Raw genomic sequence first — 27474 nt, forward strand, 5'->3', positions numbered from 1 at the left:
GTCGCGCAGGGCGCCGCGGGGTGCCCTCCCCGGGACACCCCGCCCGTCCCCGCAGCCCGAGCGCGCCCGCCCCGGCAGCGCCGGCCCCAACTCCTCATTGGCCGCGGCCGCCGGAGGGCGGATGACGCCCGGGCGGGAGCGGGCGCCGGGGGTATAAAGCCCGGGCGGGCCGGTGGCGCTGCGCTCCCGCCGCCCCGGACCGCCCCGCGATGCCGCGCGGCTTCCTCGTCAAGCGCAGCCGGCGCCCCGGTGGCTCCTACCGGGCTCGCCCGCGGGAGCAGGACCCAGACCGGGACCCGCCGCCCGCCCCTCCGCCGCCGCCGCCCCCGCCGCCCTCCGCCGGGGACAGCCCCACCGCTAGACAGGGGGCGGAGGAGGAGGAGGAGGACGGCGAGGAGGAGGAGGGCGCCGCCGCCGCTTGCCCCGCGACGTGGCCCCCCGGCGGCGGCTGCAGCGGCCCCGGGGTCACCCCGCCGGAGGGTCCGGCCGCTTGGGGGGCGACGGGGCCGTGCAGCGTGGCGGGGCCGCGGGCGGCTCTTTTCGAGCGGTGCCTCAGCTCCCCCGCCTCCGCCGAGTCCTTCCCCCTGGCCGCCTCCTTTCCGCCCGCCGAGAAGCTGCTGCTGCAGCCGCGCACACCCCTGCCCGCCCCGCCGCCGCCGCCGGTGCCCGCGCTGAAGCGGCCGTCGCGGGCCAAGACGCCTGCCAAGAAGGGCAAGGCCACGCGGAAGCTGAGCTTCGCCGACGAGGTGACCACCTCGCCCGTGCTGGGGCTGCGCATCAAGGAGGAGGGGCCCGAGGGCCGGCCGGGACCGCCGGCGGGGCGCACGCCGCTGGGCGAGTTCATCTGCCAGCTGTGCAAGGAGCAGTACGCGGACCCGCTGGCGCTGGCCCAGCACCGCTGCTCCCGCATCGTGCGAGTCGAGTACCGCTGCCCCGAGTGCCACAAGATCTTCAGTTGCCCCGCCAACCTGGCATCTCACCGCCGCTGGCACAAGCCGCGTCCCGGCCCCAGCGCCGACGGCGCCGCCGCCGCCCCGCCGGGCAAGGAGAACAGCCCTGAGCGGCGACTCCGCGGCCCCGCCGCGCCCCCTCCACAGCCCCCGCCGCCGACCCGTCAGCACCGCGGCGGCGCGGACAGCGCCGGTGGCGCCCCGGCCGCCCCCGGCCCCGGCCTCGGCCCCGCTCACGGCGGCGCTCCCGGCCCCGGCGGGGAGGCGTTCGCTTGTCCCTGCTGCCAGAAGCGCTTCCGGCGGCAGGCTTACCTCCGCAAGCACCTGGGCACCCACGGGGCAGCGCGGCCGGCCGCCTTCGGCCCGCCGGAGCGCGGGCCCCTCGCCTTCGCCTGCCACCTCTGCGGCGCCCGGTTCCCCTCGGCGGATATCAGGGACAAGCATCGGCTGTGGCACGCCGTGCGGGAGGAGCTGCTGCTGCCGCCGCCGCCGCCCGCCGGCGTTCCCGAGGGCGGCGCGGCGGGCGGCGAGCGGCAAGGCTTCCCCTGCAAGCACTGCCCCGCCACCTTCTTCAGCGCACCCGGGCTGGCGCGGCACGCCAGCAAGTGCCACCCGCCGGAGAGCAGGCAGGTCCTGCTGCTCCAGGTGCCCGTCCGGCCGGGCTGCTAGGCCCGCGGCCGCCTCGGTGGGACTGCTCCGAGAGCCCAGGCTAGCCGAGCGGGTCCTGGCCACGCTGTAATTCCTATGGAAAGTCGCGGCTCTCACGGTTATGACGGCGGAGAAAGCCGCCCGCGGACTCTCGCCCGCCGCCTCTCCGGCCGGTGGGTAGCGATGCGCGCCCCGCACGGGCACGGCAGCGGGCTCAGCCTACGGGCGGCACCGCCGCCGCTCCACGGGGCCGGCCAGCAGCACTCACACCGAGCCCCGCACGGGAGGGAAGGCCGCGCAGACCCCCAGCTGCCGGGGCGGCTGAAGGACTCGGGGCGGCTGTGGGCACGGTCCCGGGTGAGGAGTCCTGCCAGCATCTGCCGGGAGGCGGGCAATGCCCGGGCGCCGGGTACGGGCCCACCGCTGGTATATCTTCCGTAGCGACTCTCGGATAGAAGTACAGCTGTATATACGGTATTTAAAGAGAGGAATTATTTTTCGTGAGAAAAGGAGCCTGATCTAGTGACCTTGTTTTAATAGCCTTAGCCCCTGAGCTTCAACACTTAAGTTATGGTGAGGTGTTTTGTTTGCTGTACTCTGTACTAAGATAGCCGAGAAAGTAAATGTTCATATTAAGTCAATGTCAAGTCATATAATAGCTAGTATGGGAAACTAATTGTGCTGTCTGCTTAATTGAAATACAAGGTGTTGATCTATGTATGCATCTCCTGCTTACTCTGTGTCTCTGTACTCTAGCGACTGTGTAGTAGGCAAAACACGTCTCTGGCAGTTGCCCATTCCAAAACCTGCTCTGTTAGTGGTTTGTTAGTGCAGCATAGACAGTAGCCAGGAGCGCAGTTCAGTGTCACCTGGCTGGGCAGTGTGTGGCCCTGCCAGGCCCTGCATCGTAGGCAGGCAGAAAGGACCCTCTCTGCAGCTGGCCTTTTCAGGAGGCCTCCGACCCCTCTCCACTGTGAGCTGCGCTTTTGATATGACTTCCTCCAAGTCTTGTGAACAGCTGAAATTAGGACATGAAACAGTCTTTAGACGTTTTGCTAAAGTGCAGATGACAGGCTACCTTCCTTCTCCCTAACAACATCTACTTTTAGCAAAGCATCCCGTGGTGTGTTCCCTGGCTTTGACAGTGCTCTGGCCAAATGCTTTGAAATGCTGTTGAATTTACCAGCTACTGACATTTTAGCCATATTTATTTATTTATTTATTTATTTATTTATTTACTTACTTATTTTATTTTTCAATTTGAGTGCTTGTTTCTAAATGTTATAGCAGATGAGGCTAAAAACAAGGGCAAAACAATTCAAGAAAAGATTTTAAACGTAGCTCACACCTTTTTTCAATTCAGCAGGGCAAAGTGGGTCAGCTGGTGATTTCTGAAGAACCAAACTGATCCCAGTTGTAATCTTTGTTCTAACACTCTCTCTGAAATAAAGCATGTAAAATATTTCAATCTCTTGATTAGCATCCTCTAAAGCCATTATTTCTGTCATTTTACATTTTGCTTCACACAAAAAAAGATTTAGATGTATCATGCCCAAAGGCTGCAAGCAAGTGATAAATGCTTTGTTTTAAATGCGCTTCACGGACTTTTGTCATTTTAGTTCCAGGACCTGGACAAATGAATTAAAACCATATAACCTGATATAGCCAAGATTTGCTCTCTGACAGAGGAGGCTAAACTCACATCTCACTCTTCTGACAAAAATAAAACATGTGTTAAGTTGTGCATTTTTCTGTCATTTGTTGGTAACAATGGCAAAAATGCCCATTTATGCATTTAATGGGTTCGCTCCTGGAGAAGGTCACTGTGTTTTTTTAAAATCATCGTTGTCCGTTCTCCACTTGTGCAGTCAAAGATGAAGGGCGCTAGACCACACAAATGTGATGATTATTAACTGCTCCTAAAATCAGCACTTGAACAACCAGCCTGCAGGAGAGAATGTTCTGTGCTTTATATTACATGCAATGTATTTACTAGATCTGGGGAAAAGTTTTCAGTCTGGCATTCTTTTGATGCATTGGGAAAGAGCTCCTAAGAACTCATATACTTCTTAATACAGATGAAAACTAAGCAGTGTATTGCACTTAATTGCTCCATGTGTACGTAGTACACAATTCTTCCATAAACTGGAGTAAGAATCTAGTCAGTGAGGTGAATGACTAATATGCAAAAGGTGGTAAGAATAATTTTATTGTATTATTAAATAGCATGTCTTCTTTTCAACCATTACAAATTTGTTGATACTACATGAATGACAATACATAATTTCTCTTTTTATTGTTGCCCATATGATATATTTACACATGCAGTTAGTACCGATGCCATGCTACATTTTGTTAACAGCATTTTGTTGTTTACTAGACTCAAAATGTGAGCATTTCACCTTTCGTAGGAAAATACCTCTGGGTGGGTGGAACTCGTGCACTAACCTGCGCTCACAGGGTTGAAATCAACAGCATTTCAGGCCAGGCTCCCGGAGCATGTTCCCTTTTCTTCCCTAGTACCCATCATCGCAGCAATGAATTTCTATTAGGAAAGTGTTTGCTTTTAAATTTTTTTTAATGTAAGAAAAAAGAATATACATCTAGATGGAGCATCCCAATGACAAAGGCTAAAACCCATGAAACTTGATAGCATTTACTATTGATACCACTTGGAAAAGCAAACATTATAAAAATATTTGGAAGCCAAGCATAAATAGAATTTCAGCACAGTGATTTTTTTTCTGGCATAGATTATCTGCAGAGTTATGAAATGATACATTGCTTTGTGAAGAAAGAATTGGTGCTATGAGCAAATTATTTCATTTGGACTCTGTAATGCTTGAAAGGCCATTGAACTATTTTATTCTGAACATAAATAATCTGTACACATCCTGTGCATTAACATTGTGACATCTGACAAAGACTTCACATATGCAACGTCAATTTAAAATTGTACATTCATTTTCAAATTGTACATATTTCTTTCTTTGTTACAGAGACAATTGCAATGGGGCAAAATAAATACAGTTAATCCAGCTGCAGTCTCCAATTCCGTATGTAACTCAAGATCAACCAGAGTTAAAAATGACTACTGTTAAGATACCATATCATCCACGAAGGTAAAAGGTGCAGAAGACAAACTGCACTGCAATTAAAAAAAGAAAAAAAAAAAAGGCAGGCAGACTGAAGTTTGATAAAAAACCAATGCTAAAATATCAAAGTAAAATTCCAGTGTCACTGTTTAAAATAAACATACAGAAAAGGAGTATGCAGGGCACAGGCGCACACACATGAGAGACATTACTCTTGAGTGAAAGGTATGAGCAGTGAAAAAAACCCCGGCGCTGAGTTGCTGCGGGAAGGGTGGCCAATTGCTGTTCACTAGAAAGCTTCAGGCATCTTGCCACTTAGGATTTGTTGGCTGAGCCAGAGGAGCGGCGCAATTTCATGGACATGCGGCTCTTGCTAGTCCGAGGAGACATTGGAGAGGCTAAGTCTGTTCCATCCACCTGTGCTGTTGCTGCTGCTGGAGTTTCTCCCAGCTGAGTCTCTGGGCAGAAGCCTGAAGAGGACAGCAAGAACCAGATGGGTCAGTGCCGCCTTCCGCACTTGCAGCGTGGGATCTCTTAGCAAGGGGCAGGGAGGAATTTCAGTGCTGCTGTCACTGCCACAGCATCTCCTAGCCCTTTACCAGCTGTGGGTGATGGTACTGCTCATGGAGTTAGCAACTGCCACAAATCCACCCCTAGAGAAAAGATGATGCCAGAAACCTCTGAGCTATGGGACTGCAGAACCCCCTCGCTCTCAGCAATTGAGGCAGCACTGAAGTGGGAGATGTTCTCCCACTAACCAGGAGAACAAACACCTCCAGTTCCCTCACAGGGATGGGGAGTCATTATTCAAACCACAACCCAGAAGAATCCAGTCTTTAATGAGAACATGAAGGTTAACAGCTCATTGTGCATGAAGGGAGCTCTAGGAATGCAGCTGAAAAGGTGGAGTGAATTTGGGGCCAACTGGGAGAGCAAAACAACTTCTCCCATCCCAACTTTAGCTGGTGTTTCAAAAGGCAAATTCCTACAGGGCCCACAAGGCAGAAGCTTGAACAGATCGTACTAACTGGAGGCACTATACGTTAATGTTTCTTTGTAAAAGGAACAAGATGAATTTGAGACAACAGTATGTAATTCATTAGCCCAGTGCCCAGAGCTATGCTCCAGTGGGCCCTGAGTCCTCACTGCAAGGGGACAAAGCTTTTCCTTATAAACAGCCTGTCGCCAAATCTTCCATAAAGATACAAAAGGAAAAGGAGAAAACGTGAAATCAAAATTACATTCTCCTTTCCATGTTATAGAAAATTAATACTATGAACTCCCATCCATAAAATCAAACTGCATTTTAATTAGCCATTCAGAGAGACTGACAGTGTGATTGAACTCAACTACGTCAGTTGCCACTGAAGGCTTCTGACCTGTGTAAATTACAGACAGAAAGTCCTGCAGGTGTTGATGGGGAAACCCCTGCTGACTTCAGTAAGCCCAAAATCACCTGCTATTTCTTCCACATCATGCTATTATTGCTAATTCTTTAAAAGGAGTGCAAAAATAATTCAAAACTGGTCATGATTTATTTTGAAAGATTCCTCTAAAATCAAGTGAGGTCATCAGGTAAGAAGTCAAGGAGTACATTTAAAACATTGTCATAAACCTCTGGTATTTAGTGACCTGGCTGTCCTTGCCTGGTCCCTCACCCGCCTGCTCCAGAGGGACATCATGGTACTTTCTATCTTCAGACTGACACAAACCATCAGAGTGACAGGGGAAAGCAAGGGCTGTTATTTGTTCCCCAGCTGGTGACAGTAATTCTGTTCATGAACTAGGTACTTCATTGCCAAACAATCTGGAAAAGCATGATAATGTCTGACTCACTGTGCCTTACAGAAAAAGGCAGGCAGGGAAACATGCATTCGCATTTTCTGAAATTCTATCTTGTTCTGATTTTACAAGGAATTAAAGCATTTCAAATGGTGGAAATTAGAGAATAGAAAATAACCGTTGTTGTTTTGCACAGCATACCATTCACAGCTAGCGTGAAAGACCTTCCGTTTCAAGCCTTTGCCCTTTACCTTGATGTGGCCAATGCTTTCTAGTGGAGGTTTTGGAAGGAGAAGAAATATCACAGCATTTCTTTCTTTGTTGAGAATGAAGAAGTGATGAGGAAGGAGGAGTGGAAAGAAGTGAGGAAGGGGGAGGAGAAAAGATAAAAGATAACAGGTGTGAGACATGAGACACGAACCGCAGAGATTGAAGGGTATTAACAGATGAGCACAGAAAACGGAATTTCGAATTTCATTATGTAATTGCTGCTCATGCTACAGGTTAAAGAGAGTGATGAGTTAGTTATGTGCAATGAAGCAACAGCTCTGAAATCCAGCATCATACTTACCAACTAAGCATTACAAGAAAAAAAAGGAAGGGAGAGAGAAAGAAAAGAATTCTATAACATTATCCAGATCCAGCAACCTTATTAACAGCAACTGAGATACATCCTAAACACTGTTTGAAATGCTTGCTTAACATCTGTGAAAACAGTTAAATACTCACACACATACACACAATCGAGAAGAAAAAACAAATGACAACTCGATATATGGCTTCTGCTCCCCAGCTGTTTCACAGTATTGAATATATTAAAATTATAGCCAGTCTCAACATGAGACTCCTGAAATCATGTAAAGAAGAAAAAACAGCTAGTTTCAAGCTAGTTAGTCTGCATCAAAGGGTTAAATCCTAGTGTGGAATTTTATCACAGGGTGGATAAAGAAAACCTTAACTTGCCCCATTATTTCAATTAAGGTATTATTCCGGTCATAGCTTAAAATTTTGGTTTTAATTCCTGCAGACAGAAGCACAAATTCACATGCAATCACATTTTTTTAAGAAACTTAAGAGCTACTGAAGAACAGAAGTCATGTAAAGTGATTTTCGCATCTGAACATACCACACCAGAAGAGTGAAGAGTAACAATAATCAACAGACTAATTAGTAACTAAATTTCTCTGAATTTTAGATAAGCACATATATCTATATATACATACATACGCACATACACATGTGGATATTAAATGTGGTATATTAAAATTTTGCAGGTTTTGCTTCCTCTTCATAGTTTTAAAATTTTCAGTATAAAATGTTAGTATCTCTGTCCACAATTGTCCTGGTTCTGGTCAGGACAGGGTTAATTTTTGCAGAAAAATGGGGCATGGCTAGGACCCAGAGGTTATTCTATACCACCTCATGTCATTTTTCTGGGGATGGGGGAAGGGCTGCTTCCAGGTCAGCATAGCGTGTTCACCTCTTTCTTATACCCTCTGTCATTAGTATTGTTGCTGTTACTGTTTGTTTTCTTATCTCATTGCTGTTTCCAGTAAATTGTTCTTATCTCAGCCCATGATCTTTACCTTTTATGCCTCCAATTCTCCTCTCCAGCCCACCACAGGGGAGGGGAAGAGGGAGGAGGAGTGATGGTGCAGTGCATGGTTTGGAATGGTTTCAGTGGGAACACTAAATTGGAGAATACCATTCCTAAACCATGAGAGCCTTATTTGGTGCCTAATGAAGGGTCAGATCTGACCAGAGCAGGTTGGGAAGAAAACTTGATCTAAGCATTAGTTGTATTAGGTCCAGAGCCACTGGTCACAATGTTGCTTGGTCTGTTCATGTGGGTGCGGTACCTAACCTTGGATATGTTTCTGCATATGCACTATGTGCCCATCACAGTGCTCTTTTTTCAGAGCAGGGAGAGAGACCAGGATTGTTATGTGGATGCACTCTGTGTTTTCAGTTTATGGTATCAGAATATCAAGGGCAATGAGGGTCATTTGGTATGTGTATTCAGTGTTGCTCTCTTACCCCCACCTTGGGCAGCACCTCTGAGAGTCTATGAGGGGAGATCTCATCACTCTTTACAACTCCCTGAAAGGAGGTTGTAGCCAGGTGGGGGTTGGTCTCTTCTCCCAGGCAGTTATCAGTAAGACAAGAGAGCACGGTCTTAAGCTGTGCCAGGGGAGGTTTAGGTTGGATATTAGGAAGAAATTCTTCACAGAGAGGGTAATCAGGCATTGGAATGGGCTGCCCAGGGAAGTGGTGGATTCTTCATCCCTGGAGGTTTTTAAGATGAGACTGGATGTGGCACTTAGTGCCATGGCCTAGTAACCATGGCGATAGTGGACCAAGGGTTGGACTTGATGATCTTGGAGGTCCCTTCCAACTCGGCTGATTCTATGATTCTATTAATACTTGTTCCCATTCTGTGGGACGACAAAGGAAGGATGATTTTCCTCAGTTTTTCACTCCCTTTTTCTCCTTTAGGCTTGTTATAACAGCTTTTGAGAATTTTGAATTCCCTTTGGATGTTAAGGAAAGCATGCTATGTTGCTACGTCTGCTCAATGAAATCTACACCATATCTTGAATCAACACCATGTCTAGTGTTAGGACAGTTATGAGTTGGAAGGTGGGAGAAAATGGGCCAATTTTGGGGAAAATGATCAGCTCCAATGATTTGGAAGTTCACCTCTGAACAACTACAGGACCCTATTAAAGTGACAGAATATTTGCAAGGAGAATGCTGTGACAACTCCAGAGAGGGGCAACTTATTGCAGTATGTTGGGCCCTGGCTGGCTCAGGGGAAGGAGGAGGAAACCAGACCAACAAGCAGCATGGCCACTCAAACTGCAGCTGAACCAGGGGAACAACCTGTGCCAGTAGTAGTCACTCCCATACAGAAGAAGAAATCCAAGACCAAATCAGTTCACTTAGTGAGGGATGAAGAGGAAGCAGGGCCCTCAGAACAGGAGCAAGAGGCAGGGCCAGAGATAAGCACCTGATCCCCATCCCCGGGTGAGCTGTGAGATATGTGAAAAGATTTCAGCCACCAGTCAGGAAAGCCCCTGGTGACCTGGCTGATGCTGGGATATCACAGCCCATGATATGAAACTAGATGGTAGTGAAGCTAAGCAACTGCAACCCCTGTCCCAGGGCATGGGCATTGACAAGGTGATTGGGAAGAGGACAGAAACTCTCTGCCTCTGGAGGCGACTCCTGTCAAGCAGGAGGGAAAGGTATTCTCTCAAGGATGATCTAATGGGGTGTCCAAACAGGTGGAAGGACATGAAGAAAAGTATCCAGTACCTGAGAGAACTGGCTGTGCTGGAGGTAATCTACAGGGATTCAAATAATGTGTAGTCCCCTGTAGATCCAGATGAGGTCCAGTGTACACAATCCACGTGGCAGAAGTTTGTATGGAGAACATCATCGCCATGCACCAACTCATTGGCATTGATGTCAGTGAAAGAAGGAGAACAAACAGTGCTTCAGGTGACTACCCAGCTCTGGCAATATGAAGATCATCTTTTTTCCTCCCTACTGACCTGTGCCTCAGCTGTGGAAAGACTGTCTAAGACTGCAGAGAGGCCCAAAAGATTCAAGCAAGTTAGAGAGGAAAGGTCCCATGCCCCACCAGTACAGACCAGAGTCTCTGCTATTGGGAGCAAGCACCCCCCTGCTCGAGAGAGGGGGGACACACCATGAGCTAACCTGTGGTTTTACCTGCACCATGGAGAGGACATGAGGAAGCAGGATGGAAAACCCACCTCTGCCCCAGCAGCACAGGTACAAGAGTTGAGAGGAAGAACAACCACCACAGGAAATTCTTCAAGGATAAATGCAGCTCCAGTTTCCAGAGGGCAAGTCCTCAAACAGAGTAGGGCTGATGTTACTTCTGATCCTCTTGAAGGGACCGCCAGGTCACACTTACAAATGAGCAGTGAGTACTATGACCAGGACTAAAGGGGCCCTGTCTCCAGACAGGTGGAGGAAAGGGACCATCAGACCTGCTGGAGTGGGTGGATCTGACTGCCTGGCACATCAGACCCAAAAGAGTATAAGGCTTCAGTTGACACAGGTGCCCAATGAACTCTGATGCCATCAAGATATGTGGGGCAGAATCCATCTGTTTTTTTGGAGTGATAGGGGATCCCAACACCTGACTGTACTAGAAGCTGAAATGAGCCTGACCAGGAACAAATGGCAAACACACCCCATTGTGACTGGCCCAGAGGCCCTGTGCATCCTTGGCATAAATTACCTCAGGAGGGGGTATTTCAAGGACCCAAAAGGGCATCACTGGGCTTTTGGGACAGCTGCTGTGGAGAAGAGGCAATTAGACAGCTGAATACCTTGCCTGGTCTCTCAGAGGACCCTCTGCCTTGGGACTGCTGAGGGTTGAAGAACAACAGGCACCAATTGCTACCCCGACAGCGCATTGTCAACACCTCCACACCAACCAGGACTCCGTGACCCCCATCCATGAGATGATTCGTGAACTGGAGAGCCAGAGAATGCTCAGCAAAACTCACTCACCCTTTCGTAGTCCTACTTGGCCAGTGCATCAGTCCAATGGAGACTGAGCGTAGATTATTGTGGCCTGAACAACATCACACCTCAACTGAGTGATGCTGTGCTGGACACGCTGGAACTTCAGTAGGAACTGGAGTCCAAGGCAGCAAAGTGGTGCCACCATTGACATTGCTAATGCATTCTTCTCCACTCCTTTAGCAGCAGAGGGCAGGCCAGTTTGCTTTCACCTGGAGGGGCATCCAGCACACCTGGAACCGACTGCCCCACGGGTGTAAACACAGCCCCACTATTTACCATGGACTGATCCAGACTGCACTGGAAAAGGGTGAGGCTCCAGAACACTTACAGTACACTGATGACATCATTGTGTGGGGCAACACAGCAGAGGAAGTTTTTGAGACAGGGGAGAAGATAATCCATATCCTCCTGAAGGCTGGTTTTGCCATAAAGCAAAGTCGAGGGACTTGCCCAGGAAATTCAGTTTTTAGGAGTAAAATGACAAGATAGTCATCAGATTCCAATGGATGTAGTCAACAAAATAGCAGCTATGTCCCCACCAACCAGGAAGAAGGAAACAGGCTTTTCTAGGTGCTGTGAGTTTTTGGAGGATGCATATTCCAGATTACAGTCAGGTTGTAAGCCTTCTTTATCTTAGGACATGGAGGAAGAACAATTTTAAGTGGGGTCCTGAAAAACAACAGGCTTTTGAACATTAAAAAGAAGCTTGTTCATGCAGTAGCCCTTGGGCCAGTCAGGACAGGAATGTGAAATGTGAAGAATGTTCTCTACATCGCAAGCCAGGGAGAATGGTCCTTCCTGGAGTCTCTGGCAAAAAGTACCCAGGGAGACTCGAGGATGAACTCTGGGGTTCTGGAGTTGGGGATACAAAGGATCCGAGGCCTGTTACACTCCAACTGAAAAAGAGATACTGGCAGCTTATGAAGGGGTTCAAGATGCTTCAGAAGGGATTGGCAGTGAAGCACAGCTCCTCCTGGCACCCTGACTGCCAGTGCTGGGCTGGATGTTCAGTGGGAAAGTCCCTTCCACACATCATGCCACTGATGCTATGTGGAGTAAGTGGATCGCACTGATCACACAGTGAGCTCGAATAGGAAACCCTGGTCTCCTAGGGATCTTGGAAGTCATCGTGAACTGGCCCGACTATCATCATCATCATCAGAGAAGGAGAAGGTGACACATGCTGAGGAAGCCCCACAATATAATCAGCTACCAGAAAATGAAAAGCAATGTGGTCTCTTTACTGATGGTTCCTGCTGTATTGTAGGAATACATGGAAAATGGAAAGCTGCCGTATGGAGCCCTATGTGGCGAGCAGCAGATGCTATTGAGGGACAAGCTGGATCAAGTCATGTTGCAGGGGGATTTGATTTTTGGGTGAGAACAGTCTGTAATGTTGAATTGTATAACATTGGTTGCTGAATGACACTGCCACTGTATGTCATAACTACCATGGAAAATGAGCATGGACTGCTCCAGATACACCAGTCATGAGCTCCTGATGCAGCTTGCAACCAGCCAACAGTACACCAGCTCCTCTGCCCTGGAAGACCTCTAGGACAGATAGAACCCACAGTCATGGACTAAGTGAACTCAAGAGACATCTTGGAGGGATGGCCATTGACTATGGAAATGATACTCATGCTTGTGTACAGATACTCATGCATCTATATATATATGTATACATTTGGAAGGTGTAGGATTTGGGCATGAAACAGATGCTATAGAATAAGGGGTGGATAATGTCCTGATTCTGGCCACAACAGGGTTAATTTTTGCAGAAAAATGGGGCATGGTTAGGACCCAGAGGTTATTTGATACCACTTCATGGCATTTTCTGGGGATGGGGGAAGGGCTGCTTCTGGGTCAGCATAATGTGGCGGAGGGAGCGGTCAGGTATTGTCGGGGGGTTTCCATGTGAATTGTTTGTATCTTTCTTGTACCTCCATCACTAATATTGTTGCTATTACTGTTTGTTTTCTTATCTCATTGCTGTTTCCAGTAAATTGTTCTTATCTCAGCCTGTGATCTTTACCTTTTATGCCTCCAATTCTCCTCTCCAGCCCACCACAGGGGAGGGGAAGAGGGAGGAGGAGTGATGGTGCAGCATGTGATTTGGAATGGTTTCAGTGGGAACACTAAATTGGAGAATACCATTCCTAAACCACAACAACAATGAAATATTTAATTATCCAAAATATAAAACCAGGGTTAAATATGAAGGCTTTATTGGCAATTGATGTGAATCCAGAAAGTTCTATAAAATAAACAAAATAGATGTGTTTGGATTTTTAAGAGGTTGAAAAATGTCAGGAAGTGATCCATATTTTTCTCCTCTTAGGCTTGACAAGTGACAAATACCATAGCCTGATGTGCTATGATATTTTGGGGCCATAATGTAAAGCTGCTTTAATTGCTTCTGAACAAGGAGGTCGTCAACAAAGTTGAAATGCGACATTTTCACACTGCATTTGAAAAATTTTAGGATCTTCTAATAATAGTACATTGGGTTTTTTTGCTCAGAAATTAACTATTTAAATCTAAAATGGAATATTAGCTCCACACAGACTGAGAAGTAAGGTGAGCTGGGGGAACCTGGAGGTATCATAACATACGCATTGCCATAACTCATCTTGCTCATCAGTTCTGACTAATGTTAAGACAGGGTAAGACTACTCTCAGTGCTTCCGGCTTTATCACACCTCATTGTCTGGATCAACCCTGTCTTGAGTGCTGTCTCAGAATGACCGCAGAGGAAAATATAATTTTTACATGTTGGTAGATTCTGATGTCTTTTAAGATACTTCAGCATATCCCACCTGACCTTCAGGGAAGGGGGCAATCATTTTTGTACAGCTTGTGCCCTGTGCCACTCTTACAAATTCCACTACAAATTTGGCCAAGTTGTCTGTCATGCTCAGCAGAGCCTTGATAGTGTCAAATTAATTAAGCCTCTCACAAATTTTGTGAAATGAGGAAAGGAAGTGAGAAGCAGATGTAGAGAGAAAAACTGCAAAAGCAGCTGCACAGAAAGGCAAAGAGATGAGGAAAAGATGGTCTAAAGACCTGGGAGACCAGAACTGGTAGAAGAGAAAGAACTAAGAGGCAGACATGAGAAAGAACACAGCAAAAAAAGATTAAATTTGTGGCAAAACAGCAGCCAAATCCATGTCTGGTGAAGAATGCTCTTTAGAACCTGGCTGGAACCATGCATGTTAGGTAAGCCTATTCCTCTCTGTCAACTAACATCTGTGAAACCCACTGGCAAAATTCCCAGTCTTTCCACTAGTGAAGATTCAGGCAGAGCTCACCATTACTACCTATTATTGTCCTATCTCAGTCTGCAGGAGGTGGTGGTGGCTCTAGAGGTTGTGATTTTGCTTATGTATCATGTGGTTGTTAATCAGTGTTACAGGATTTCTATTTTGCCCTAGGCTTTAAAACAAAAATTGAAGGAATTACAGAAGCAAATATCACAAGAAAATAAAGTCAAAACCTCAAAAATTAGCATCCCCTTGTACGATGTTTTTTAATTGGACAACCATACTCTTTTTTTCAGTGGACCCATTTCATTAAATGTAGAAAGTTGATCTGTTTGGGTTTCTAGCAGTCCACACTGAATTTACTGCCTCAAAGTGCAGTACCTCAATGTACCTTCACTCAAGTGGTTGATTTAAGGACAAGAGTTCAGAAATACATAACGTTTCAGCTTCAGCTGTTCCAATATGACATTCCATTTGGAAAATGTCAGTAAGTTTTGAGGTTTTGCTCTGATTTGGAATGAAAAAAAGTCTTCCTGAGTTTGGACTAGAGAAGGGATAATGAGAATTTCTTCCAGTCCTTCCAGACACAGAGTCCTCATTTCTGTATTTCAGCTTTACTTCCAATCACACAAACACCATCATTCTCATCTATGATGGGGCAGTACAGGGCCAAAAAGGGCACTAGTTCCAAGTTTCACAACAAGCAAGAAGCAAAAGAAATTTAGATGTGAGCTGTTAAATTTGATTTTTTCTTGTGCAAGGCTGAAGCATCATTACCTCTACATTCCACTGCTTCCCTGCCTGTATGATGGCATCCCCACTTAGTTTGGGAGTGGGGCAGCAGAATTGTTCTGAATGCAGGCTTGAGAATACAGGAGTGATTGTTGGGACCAAAAAGTCTGGTGCTTTTGTCACAAGGAAAATTCTATGACTAATGTAGAGAGGCTCCTTCTCTATAAAGTTTACTGTAATGAGGTACTAGTTTAAGTAGGAAGAAAGGGAACAAAAGAAGATAGAGAAAAAACAAACTCAAGATGTGAGTACATTTTAAAGCTCAGAATCTTAGCATCATGAGGTCAATGTGTCCTTCAATATAATTGAGCTTACCATCGACAGTTCCCTCAACCTATTCTGGTGTCACAGAGATCTGGTTCACTCAATAGCTGCATAGGACGAGTCACTCTATTTAGCAGAGTATTTGCAATTACACTATTTAACAGAGACAGCATAACGTAAAAAACACAGAGGCAACTGAATTACATTCTGTGCTTAAGTACAGGTAAAACTCAATTTTTTGAAAATGTACACATCCACTACACTAGTCAGGTTCCTAAACATGGGAAGGTGGACTTGTCAGATATTTTGACAGGGCAAACTAAGCTTCTAGATAAAACAGCAGCTGCCACAATCACATTGTATTGAAGAGCACCCACGGTAAAAAAGAAAACAGCTTTTGTGAAGGGCTGAGCCTTTGATAAAATATGTTGAGGAAATACAGCTTGTTACTGAATGGCATTTTCTCTATTTGCTCCGATTATCATAGTTCAAATGAAAAAAAATGGCATGCTGTAACTGGTCAATGGTATCACAACAACAACAACAAAATGACGATACCTGGTGATGGGCTGTAGAAGCCTCATAGTTTCTACAGATCTTTCTTAGATAACAAAAATGTATAGAATATTTTATAAAATTAAACATATTCAGCAGCTGTAAACTTGGAGATCATGATACAATTAAAGAATCAAGTCTATAATATCTAAAATGTGGATCTTTTTCTGGCCTCTTCTGTTCAATTACTTTCATTAAAAGAACTCTCAGACATAAATGAAATATTTTGTATTTAAAAACGTGATGTATTTTTAGAATCTGGTCAGAAATTTTGAGATGACATGGACAGACAGCCATGTTGGGCAGACAGCCTGCAAGGTTTTGTCTGAGTCATCCTGGGGGTGACGAATGCATGAGGATTCCTAGGCAGGACTCCAGCACCACTCCTATGTTCAATCCTGGCATAGTTCAGTGCTCTGTACATCTTTCAAGAAATCCACCTGTTGCAGGGGCCCTGAAAACTTGGGGATATCTATTTTCTTAATAGCATACCCAGTGGACTTGTGGGACTAAAGTCCATCAGAGATTTGGGTCATCTGTAGCAGCCTTGGTCACAGGTCTGCCTTCACTAGAACTGGAAACCAGTGACTTCTAGGCTAACCCCAAACCCTGGGGTAACCTTTTTGGCAGGTAACTGCAGTGTCATTTTATACCAGACTCAGGCTTTACAATTTGTGCCCTCCAGAGTTGGCTTGGAGGTAGATGGTTTGGTGCTACGCCAGGCACTCTGTCCTAGAGCTGAGCATAAGAATTCCAGGATCCTCAGATGGAACAAGGATCAGGCTGCAAGCAGGACTGCCAGAGCATCCCCAGTTTCCCTGGGCTGAAACAAAAGCTCAGAGTCAGGCAGATCTGGGAACATGTTCTTTGACTCTGAGTCACACTGTGCTGCAAGTCCATTCTAGGAAGCTGCTGGCTGCCCCTGACGCCGATGTCTTGGTCATTTGCACTGCACAATGCAAGGTTCAGAAGAATGTGGCCCTCAGGACAGGACATCGTGTTTTGCGGTATGTAGACACACACACACACATGCAGATGTGAAATATATCACAAGCTCCTATTAATGAGATTCCTACAGAAAATTATTAAGTTTGATAGAAAGGTTAAGTTAAAAATCAAGTTTCTAAAAAATCATAACCTCACTTCAGATCATGTTAGAGAATAGAAAGTATGACTAGGACAATTTTTAAAAGAATATAGGAATTGCCACTGTAGAGCAGAGTACTCTGATGCACCAAACTAGCACAGAAAAGCAGGTTTGCTGCACCCTGAAAGAAAGAACTAGAGGAAGAGGGTGGAAGGACTGGAGGCCTGGAATGAGGTTTCTGAAAATAAATAGGCAGAACTGCTGTAAGTGCGCTAGAATAGGGAATATAGACTAGCCATACAAAAGTGTCTGGTGTTGAATACTTACTAGGTCCATCAGGCAAGAAATGTGGCAAGGATTGGTATCCCTGGTTATTGTTTTAATGTTTCTGGTTACAGATTTTTCCCATTCAAATGTTTTCATACATTAAATTGTTATTCTTTTTTATACTGGTTTAATTAGTTTTATATTACTTTTAATTTTGTTTCTTTTTGGTCTCAACTATTTCCACTACCATAACTATACCACTTATTATACTTCGAAACTGCACCTCATTTCTAGTTATTGTTTATATTTTCAAGTAAAAGAGTGTCAACATTTTAATATCTCAGTCATTCTTTCTGTAGTCCTATCACAATTCTTATATAATTTAGAATTAATTTCTGCATATATTTTTGTGATTGAGAAACAAATTTTCAGGTAGCAACTTGCCAAATTATTGTTATAAAATTTATTTCATTTAGATTTACAGCTTTTTCATGGAAGCATTTTGATTATCATTAAATAAGGTTTTTCTGAGCCAGAATTTCAAGTGTTACACATTCTTCTTCTCCTTCTCTCCTAGGTTATCACTGGAGAATGTCTTACAACATCAATGAAAGACAGTACAGGGTACAAAACACACCACTGCCATCCAGTACTACTTGTGCATGCTAAGAAACAAAGGTCAACACAATAAAGTGTTACTCATTCAACAACTGTCTCTATCATTAGTTACCTTAATCCCAGAACCAGTGTTAGTGCTTCATGCAGACCTGAGGTTAGTAAAAGACTAAAACTTTTAGAAGATGTAGTGGTCATTTCTCAATCAGTGTGAATTGTTTTTTTTAGTGTGAACAAGGGTAACAAGGAAAGTTTGCATACAATTTGGTTACAAGCTTAGTGCTCTAGTAAAAGTAAGAGGAACAAAGGGGTTTTTGGACACTTTGTCTTACCTTCAGATAAACAGAACTGATATTTAATGATCTAAAAAGAGGGGAAATAAAATAATGAAATAATCATAAGGAGTTCAAGAAATGTCAGAACAGGAAGGCCTTGAGTTATTAATTTTCTTTTACTGATTTTCTCATTAGTAACTGAAAATGCAGTATCCTCTTATAAAACAGGTATTGTACTGGAAAGTAAAAATTACCTTAAAACCAACTTTGCAACTAATAACCTGGGAACAAAATTAATGTTTGCAAGGCTCTGATTTCCAGTTTAAAACTTTACATTCTAAACAGGTAGCGAGCCTTAAAACTTTCTTATGAGGAAGGTGTACTTAAAGAATATTTCTGCCTGAACTAGCCTAGATGAAAGAGCACCAATGCTTCCATGAAGACTTTAGACAGGGGAATGTGGTAAAATTTTCTGTAAAAATACAGGGTCTGATTGCTATATTAAAGCAGCTTGCCAAATCTTAACGCCAGGCATTGGCTCATGATGCCAGAAAAGAGAATAAAGATTTAAAGGCAACTTTGCCCACGTTCTCAAGTATGTATCATCTCTCCAATTAATGGTAACCCTCACTGATGTGCAAAGGTCTAAGTTTTCAGTCTTTATAAGTAAGGATACTGCATTTCAAGTAAGATTCTATAAAAACTGTTCTTAACTTCTTACCCGTCTCTGAGGGCAAATGGTGATAAGGTGCTGGACAGAAAACCTGAGCAGCAAAATCTTCAAAAGTTGTAGGCTCTAGATGATGTTGAACAATTGTTTGCAGGTATCGTGCTCTCTCCTCATAACTGGTTTAGTCAAGAATTAAGGATGAATTTATATCATGTACTGTAATTGCTAAATATCAGTGTCCAGTAATTCAGAATTCTTGGTTTTGTTAAATACATATCATGTATTTCAGTAAGTGTACACATTTTTAATTCTTAACATAACTGTGGTATTATCTGATGCACCGACATAATATTAAGTGTAATAATAAACACGATTAATGTAAAACCATATGGTTCAACTGTATTTTTTTCATGTCTGATGCAAAACTTCCTGAAATTGTTTTCAAACAACAGCAATTTAAATACTCTCTTTCAAGTAACCAATGTGCCTATATTCTGGTCCCAATTAAATGTAAAAAATTTTCCATTTTTAAGAGATGTAGCATAAAACATAATCTTAGCATTAACAAAAAAAATGATTTTGCACTTTCCCATATTGAACTGCTTCCATAATCCCTAAACACACACACAGAGTTAAGATAAATACACAGTGAAATTTCAGGGAGAAACACCTTGTCAATTATGCCATTAAAATAAGCAAGAATATTTGTAAAGAATCCACAGGACCCTTAAATATTGGCTAACAGCGTGTTGGCAGGGCACTGACAGGAAAAATACTGTACTTCTTCCTTTTCCCTGTGTTCTCCCCCTCTAATATTATTGAAAAGAGACCAGTATCTTGAAATGTTGTTGTTTTTGAAGAACCCTCTCCAGGTTTCTTGTTCCAGCAGGCCCGATTTGATGTTAGCACAGAGAGAGCGAGAAAAAGAGAGAATATTTCTGCTGTTCATGAAAGCAACTATGGAAATGGCTGTCAAAATGTAGAGCAGCAGGCAGCAACATACAATTATCAAGAAAAACTACCACGCTGACTTCATGTTGTATAGTTGCTGAACTGAGAAATCAGTTAACCTTTTCTCGCACAACTTTCAAGTCCTCCAGCTGGACTCAGTATGTTGAATGAGGGACACTCTCATTCAATTCAAATTCTCCCTGACACTTACAGTTATGATCACTTTTTTTTCCCTTCATATTTTATTTGTAGATAGTGAGGTAATTTTCTCCTTACATGGTTCTGTTTTCCTAAAAAATCCCCAAACAAATCAGCATGCTGTGGAGGAATGCACTCAGAATACGTTCCTTGAAAGTCCTGGGTTCTGATTTCAGGTCTGCTGCACTTTTCAAGGGGATCAGGGACAGTGAGGAAACTACCATTCTGACCTGTGAAATGGAGATAATATTCATCTTGCACACATTTTTTAGAAATTCAAACATAAAAACTGCACTACATGTGATAAGCATTTTTAATTACAAGTGCTAATATTTCAAATAAATAACGATACCAATTTCAGTTATGGTAAGCAATAAAATTCCCCAAACCAAATTAAAGTTCTAGGTTACAAAACTAAACTTCAACAACTACAGAACTTTTCCTACTCAAATTTTTTGCTGTTTTTTTCTGTACAATATTTACTGCAGATTTTACAGTCTATCTAAATATGAAAAAATTATAGAGAATATGCTATCTGGAAACAAAAAAATAAAATTTCTTCTATCATATTTCCTTAATCATAACTTGGTTACATAGTGAAACTGGGAAACAGTTTTCCCTCCAAAATCCGTGTTCCAAATTCTTTCTAAATCCAGCTGAACCACAGCAGAAGTCTCAGTTTGGAGAAGCTATAACAGAAGCATCGGGACAAGAGAAAATATAAAAATCTCTCATTGTAATGGTTCTAAGGTTGGGGGATAAACACAGTATTGAGCTTTAACAGAGGAGACTAATACAGCACAGTTTTTAAGAGGCTATGTATAAGTAGTAGAGGATGAAACTGATGGTTGAAGTCTAAATAATACTACGTATCTCACAACTTGTTGAAAAGCACTTTTTTTCATTGGGGGAGATTCACAGCTGCTGAATTTTCTGCAGTTAATAGAGTCCTTTGATTCACAGCAGTGCCCCTTGCACAAAAAATACTGGCCTTTGTGTATTACCAGAAACTAATTTTCTATTTGGCTGAAAAGAGAAAAATGGGGTTATTGCTTCTCCCTCCTACAGAGCTTTTCATTATGCCTGATGCACTCAACTTCTAAGCTCTTCTGAGAAAAAAAAATAACCGAAGAGGCAAGAGGTAGAAAAATGAGCTTGTTAGCACATTAGAAGTGAAGTATCTTGGTGGGCCCTAGAAATTCCCAGTGGTGTGTTAACTTATCACTCTATGCATGCTGGCACTGATAGTCTCCCAATTGATCACTCTCTTTTCGCACCAAAGGTGCTGCCAGGAAGCAAAGGCTGAAGGCCCACAGGAGAACAGGCTGCTATCAAAACAAGCTGTTTTTAAAAGTCTGCTTGAATGGGTAAAATGTTTCATGAAAAAGTAGGGTAGAGACACCTACCTGCTTTTAAAATGGTCTACTTTCAGAGGTCTCTAAAGGAAACCTTTTAGTTTATCCTATTATATCCAAAGCTTATACACAAATAAGGTAAAATGAAGGAAAGTTTCTGCTTTGAACGTGACAAGGACATTCTCATTCTCCAGTCTTGGTACCTATCTCCTAACCAAATAAAGAAGTCTCAACATAGATGCTAACTGAGGAGAATGATGTTTTTGTTACACAGTGAAGAGGACACGCTTTTATCAGTTCTAGAAGCCTAATTCAAATGCATACTTAGTACACCCAGAGAAAACTAATCCAACTATCTGGGTTGCTACTCATCACAACATTTCACAAAAACATCTGCAGCTTGTTAAAAACATAACCCTGCTTAAAACCAAAACAAAAATCTGAGGCAAAAAACAAATCCAAAGCTTGCTCTATTCTGCAATAAGAAATTACACACTCTCCTCAGAAGACTCTTTTTCTACGTTATCGACTGCATAGATGAGATTGGAATACTTTTATCTTATAGTCACTTGTATTGAGAACATTCTATGATTTTAAAACTCCAGTTTTACATGTTTTTGTGGCTGAAATAATCTGGTTCTGTGCTGTATTTGAATGCAACTGTCTGCAAGTGACCATAAACCCATGGTAGCTAATGTCTACATTACTTCTAATAGGCTAGACATTTATTTCTTTAAAACACTGTTCTCTAGGAAAGACTTATTAGCACTTACAGATTGAGTGGCACACACAAACTCAATGGCTAGTAATAACAGGGCAATGCAAGCTGTACTCTTACTTCAAGTGGATGTTGCCATTGGCATCAGCAATTAAGATGGAATGGGAATGATGCACAGACAAACCAATGGAGAAAGACTGGCACAGAGAGTGACAAAACACATAAACAACAGTGTTGTGAGCTTTTTCCTTCTGAAGAAAAAAAGAGAATGGACAAGAAAGATATATATTAATTATACAGGCACTTGTCCAAATCTGTCAACTAAAAACGTGCAGATGCATAATCTGCAAAAAACATAACAAAGAAATCCAATTACTTCATTATACTTTTTCAGAAGAAACTGTTCAGAAAAATAGAATCAGTACCAGAAAAAATCAGGAATCATATCTCTATAGGTCACTCAGGTTGTAGTCACTCCAGTTAAAATTTCAGATGCATTACAATCCATTTTACTTATTCTCTAAGTCTGCAATTATTTCTATTAATAATTATCTTAAAAGATCTATTATATGAAAATACTGCACTTTCCATTATTAGACCTGTTGATTTGTACTTGGGAACAAGCACTGAAAGCCTGGCTGTCAGATCATCTACTTACTCTTAATCTGCCTGAAAAACAACATCTCATGTCTACATCTAATAGCTCCCCATCTCTGCTGATTGTATCACTTCCAAGCTTTAGATTCCTATGGCAGACCACATCTACATCTTGCAGACTCTTTATGCATAATCTAAGCTAGAACTTTTTCTAGCCATCTACCTGAACAAATTACTTAGGCTCTTACCTCACATCTCAGATACTGCCATATCCTTTTCTCTGCCCTCAGTAAATGTGTTTTTAATCCTCCTTATATCTACTCGGAGCATTGCAGAGTCCACTTTCTGAACATACTACTTAGATGGTGCATTCTTTTCAGATATCATCACCAGTCCCTACCACAAATGCAGGCTACTTATTCGAACCTTATAGTCCATACCTATTTCATAATTTTACCAAAATCACTCACCTCTTGTCAGTTAATGCAGTCACTTTCACTCATCTTGACATTTTTGGACAGGCACTTTTGTACTTTCTTCTATGTGGTTTCTTATGCCTAGCACCAGGTCTCCATAAGTGTCCACAAAACAATCCCTGCCTCAAATTCTCTCCTTGGCTATGATGTTTATCGAAAAAGAAACAAGGAAAACACCCTGGAAGACTTAAGAGTCCATTCTGTGTAGGTTACACAACTATTTGTGCTGTCTACTATTGTTTCGCATTTCCCTGAATTTTGTATCTGCCTTCATTTGTGGTCTTCAGTTTTATACTTGGCTTTTTTACTTCTGAGGGACAAACATCTGCCTTGTGCTGTACTCCATTTCAGTATATTGAGACTGGGGTCTATGCTAAGAATATGTATGTGCAACAATAATACAAGCAAAACAGCTCTCCTCCTTGCATCTTCATCCACCATCACAATCCCTTTCCTTTATATACAAAACAATCACCTCACATTTCCAATTTATTTTTTTTTTTATCCCATGGCTTTGTTATCCTTCAATTTGGTACAGAAACCTGTTTGCTACATTTCCGCAAATCCCTATTTGTTTAGTTTGTATTTTTTCTTTCCTGTAATTTTAACCAATCTCTACAAAATCCCATACTTCCCATTGTTCAGCCTCTTCATCTGTTTCCATATTTCAAGACCTTCTGTTGAACTAATCTCCTCATAGTCATAGTATTTTTCCATTCTTCTTCACACTTCTCCGTTTTACAGCTGAATAAAATGCATTACAATGAATCTATCTAGTATTTTGCAGTTAAAGAGTGGATGCATGATTATTGTTACAGTCATCCAGGTAATACTAATCCTAAAATGAAAGTTACATGAGGCTGAAAAGAATGAAGAAAAAAGTTTAAACACGGAATAAAATTTCCAGGACTTTATTTAAGGATCTAGGACTTCACAGCTATGTAATCTATTACCAGAACACCTAAGTGCTAGATTCACAAATGGTCCTGCTCCAAACACCATTTGATAACAAACACTTCCTGAGCAGGGACTGGAATCCAGGGACTCTCCTCTTCCAGGAAAGTACCATAACCATTAGGCTACACAGATAAGCATGTACTTTCCCTGTGATTGAGAAGAGGTCTTACTTCATGAAACGAAGAACAATTTCAGCAGTGAATTCAGTGTGCCTGATTACAAAATGTCCTCAGAATCAATGGTTAGAACAGTTTTGTAAGGAGCAGGAGATATGGTCTCAAAATTGGAAGCAGCTCTCTCATTTCCTGGTTGACTGATATAACAAGGCTGTTACCTCCTGTTGTGTTTGTGTGGGCTCTAATCCAGTGAGTATACCTGCAGAACTCAGCATTGCTGCACTGCACGTCACAAGAACAAAGAAATACCTACCTACTCATTGGGTAGACAAAGGCATGAACTGGGCATTTGGCTGTTTGGGATATAGCAAGCACTTAGGCAGCTCTAGTGTGTGCTGAAGTGGGCAGATCTTTGTATATGACTTCAAGATGATGCCTGGAGGATTTCAAAAGCATCTGGATCACTATAGTTCAGCAAACATCCCTAGAACGATGAAGATCCAACTTGTAAGCTCAGCAATGCTGCAGGCAGTCCTACACTCCTACTGGGCTGGCTGAGTCCAGTAAACTGATGACTTTTCTTGTTTTCAGAAAAATTTAAAAAATCGGAATTAAAAAAAAAAAGAACTTCCTTTGTGAAAGGGAGTACGAATGTGGGCTCTTCACTCATTCTTTTTCATCATCGTGTCCCTCATTCAGAAAAACTGAACAACAGTTGAAATGAAACTCTTATGAAGGTTTTATTCATAAATCTTCCCTCCTGATACTTTCGTAATTGTATATATGTGCATACACATGTAGTACATCATGATATAACTGTATATTGGTATGCACTACCTGAGATGCTTTGGTTCCAGTGGCAAGAAAAAAAAGACAAGGTTTTAATGATTGTCTTGAAACACTTCTTACAAAAAAGCCAGAACATGGATTTCTAAATAGCAGGATGGACTTTTTCAGGTTAAATTACAAACTACTCTCAGAACTACATGTACAGCTGTATCCCTGGCAGTTCCAACTCCTAGCAAAATCATCTAAGAAGTCAATATATATTGATATGATTGTGGAGAGTATGACTTTGTCAGCCAGGCATTTGGAAAATAATTTAAGACAAGCAGAAACCAAAACGCTGCTCCATCTTTAACTGGAAAATGAAAATTCTACACCCAGAGATACTTTCTTGTAGGAGGTTTTTTTAATTGCATAGATACACAATTTATATAAAAGAGATTATCAATATTTTAAGAAAAGCTACATAAGATGGAACTGTCTTGTTTACTATATTTGCCCCCTGAGCAAATTTAGAAACACACATCCATCTTTTATAGAAAAAAGCTCCAAATCTGTAGTATTGTCAACATACAAAAATGCTCCTAGGATATTAGAGACCAAAGGAAACAAAGAAACAATGAAGCATAGTGAATGGCATATTTTGGCAGATTTTAAGTTTTTTACTCTCTGGCCTGAAAAGGTGTGCAAATCCCACAGAATTAATTGGTACAGTTTGAGGTACTTAGAATGATGAAAGCATCGATTTTATTGGGCACATTTTTCCTAGTAAATTTCAATTCCTGACATCAAAGTGCGAAAGGAGGATTGCCTCCCCTATAAAGATAATCAATATGGGTTATGATCAAGGTTTTAAGAAGCTGAAAGGAAAAGTTAGCCACAGCAGAATGCGACTTCTACAGGAAGACTGGACAAAACTCACACATAACAGAAATGGAAGTTTTTTCTTGGAAATCTCACTCTGAAAGAAGAGATTGTGCATTGGTTGTCAAACTAACTGAACTCATACTGAGTCGCAGCAATTTGTACTCTTTGTTGTCTCTTAGAGTTAAGCATGTAAGTTGGGCTGCTATTGATCCAGTGTTGGAAGCCCTGCAACTAGCTGTGTTTTGTATCTGGGTGGGTGATCAGCATCAACTGGCCACATCGAGAGGAACAGTTAAAGTTCTCTTATATTCTGAAAAGTGACTCTGTAGAAGTGGCATCATGGTGTTCCCTATTTATTGCATTTCAGCAATTTCCTCATCTAGTTTGCACAGCATACAAATAAAGAGGGGTTTTTTCTTCCAGCTGTATCTTCTGTTTACTCAAGTCACCTTGATATCTCAAAGTCAGTATGGGTTCTTTAGTGTTTCTTTAATACTGCCAATATTGAAAATAGCAAATAAATATTTAGCTAGGTACATCTGTTTACACAGCTATGCTGTAAATGAAAGCAACTTCTGCATATACAATTGGAACATAGCCACAACACTGATGATTTATAAAGCAGAATTCAGTTCATTCTCCTCATACCTGATGCAAGTTATTTAGGTGAAAGAGAAGAAAAAACATTATTATGCTTGACACTACTAAAGAGGTGAAAGAATTAAAAAAAATTATAGTCTTCTAAGGTGTTTTTTTTCCTACTGAACTATATATTCAATGTAGCTCTTTTGCAAAATGTAATAATATATTTTCTTACCATAAAAATAGAACATTAACCTCAGAGAAATCAGTTATATTTCAAAAATAAACTTTCACATTGCATTTGGTGAAAACATTTTAAAACTGCACAAGGGGCTTTATTAATTGTCTAAAATCATTAATTTTAAGAAGTAATGTATATATAACAATCTAACTAATGTAGCTCACTAAAAAAATGAGAATGTATATGAAAAACAAGTAAACAGACCAAGACTGTAGAGTTTAAGAAAACCTAAAAGGTAGTATCTAACATATTTCACCAAATTCTTGTTCAACTCAACTTGTAACTGCAAAAGGGCTTTCTGAGGCAATTTCTGAGGTGTATTTCTTCATGAGGAAAATAAGGGAATATATAATAGAGAAATCCATATAAACTAATCCCATCACTTCAGATCTTGCAATTTGTTTCCAATACATCACTAAACCATTCTTTAAATGAATATAATGAAAATTACTTTTAATTTTTTACACTACTAAAAAGTTCAATAAATCTATGATAGATTGTTTTTAGGCAAATTATAACAACACATACTTTTGCCATTTAGAGGGTTTTTTAAAGATTACTAATCATACAGTTAAAGGAGATTACTTACATTATATCTAGTCTATAGTTAAATGGTTAAAAGTCCTTCAAGGTAAGTGTAGGCTAGACAAAGTTGCAGCCACTGAGTGTTTCCAAGTCAATGCTATTGTTTTCTGCCTAGTTTACTAACGCATTACATACTGAAAGGCATTGACTTTATCTGAATTTCTGTAAGAATCTTCATTTTTACAGTGTGGGTGCTTTCAAAATTGCTAAATTATTGTA

General features: G+C 42.4%; 2 protein-coding genes across 17 annotated transcripts in view; one reads left to right on the forward strand and one right to left on the reverse strand.

The window, feature by feature from the left end:
* The first annotated feature begins 209 nt into the window (after window positions 1-209).
* Window positions 210-1619, forward strand: INSM2 (INSM transcriptional repressor 2). Its single transcript, XM_017829357.1, has 2 exons — window positions 210-338; window positions 399-1619. Exons 1-2 carry the CDS (start codon window positions 210-212, stop codon window positions 1617-1619), a joined length of 1350 nt encoding a protein of 449 aa, XP_017684846.1.
* Window positions 1620-3786: 2167 nt separating this feature from the next.
* Window positions 3787-27474, reverse strand: part of RALGAPA1 (Ral GTPase activating protein catalytic alpha subunit 1) — a 142909-nt gene continuing 119221 nt past the window's right edge. For 5 of the 16 annotated variants that reach the window (XM_017829411.1, XM_017829409.1, XM_017829406.1 and 2 more), the window contains 3 exons: window positions 18878-19002; window positions 6677-6791; window positions 3787-5163 (listed from right to left, as the gene is read on the reverse strand). In XM_017829411.1, coding sequence (XP_017684900.1) covers window positions 5067-5163; window positions 6677-6791; window positions 18878-19002 — 337 coding nt within the window. In that variant the 3' untranslated portion in view covers window positions 3787-5066. The other 11 variants (XM_017829410.1, XM_017829407.1, XM_017829398.1 and 8 more) reach the window with 8 other exon arrangements.

The sequence above is a fragment of the Lepidothrix coronata genome, unplaced genomic scaffold (genome assembly GCF_001604755.1).
Source record: "Lepidothrix coronata isolate B3197 unplaced genomic scaffold, Lepidothrix_coronata-1.0 Scaffold164, whole genome shotgun sequence".
In the NCBI taxonomy this organism is placed as follows: Eukaryota; Metazoa; Chordata; class Aves; order Passeriformes; family Pipridae; genus Lepidothrix; species Lepidothrix coronata.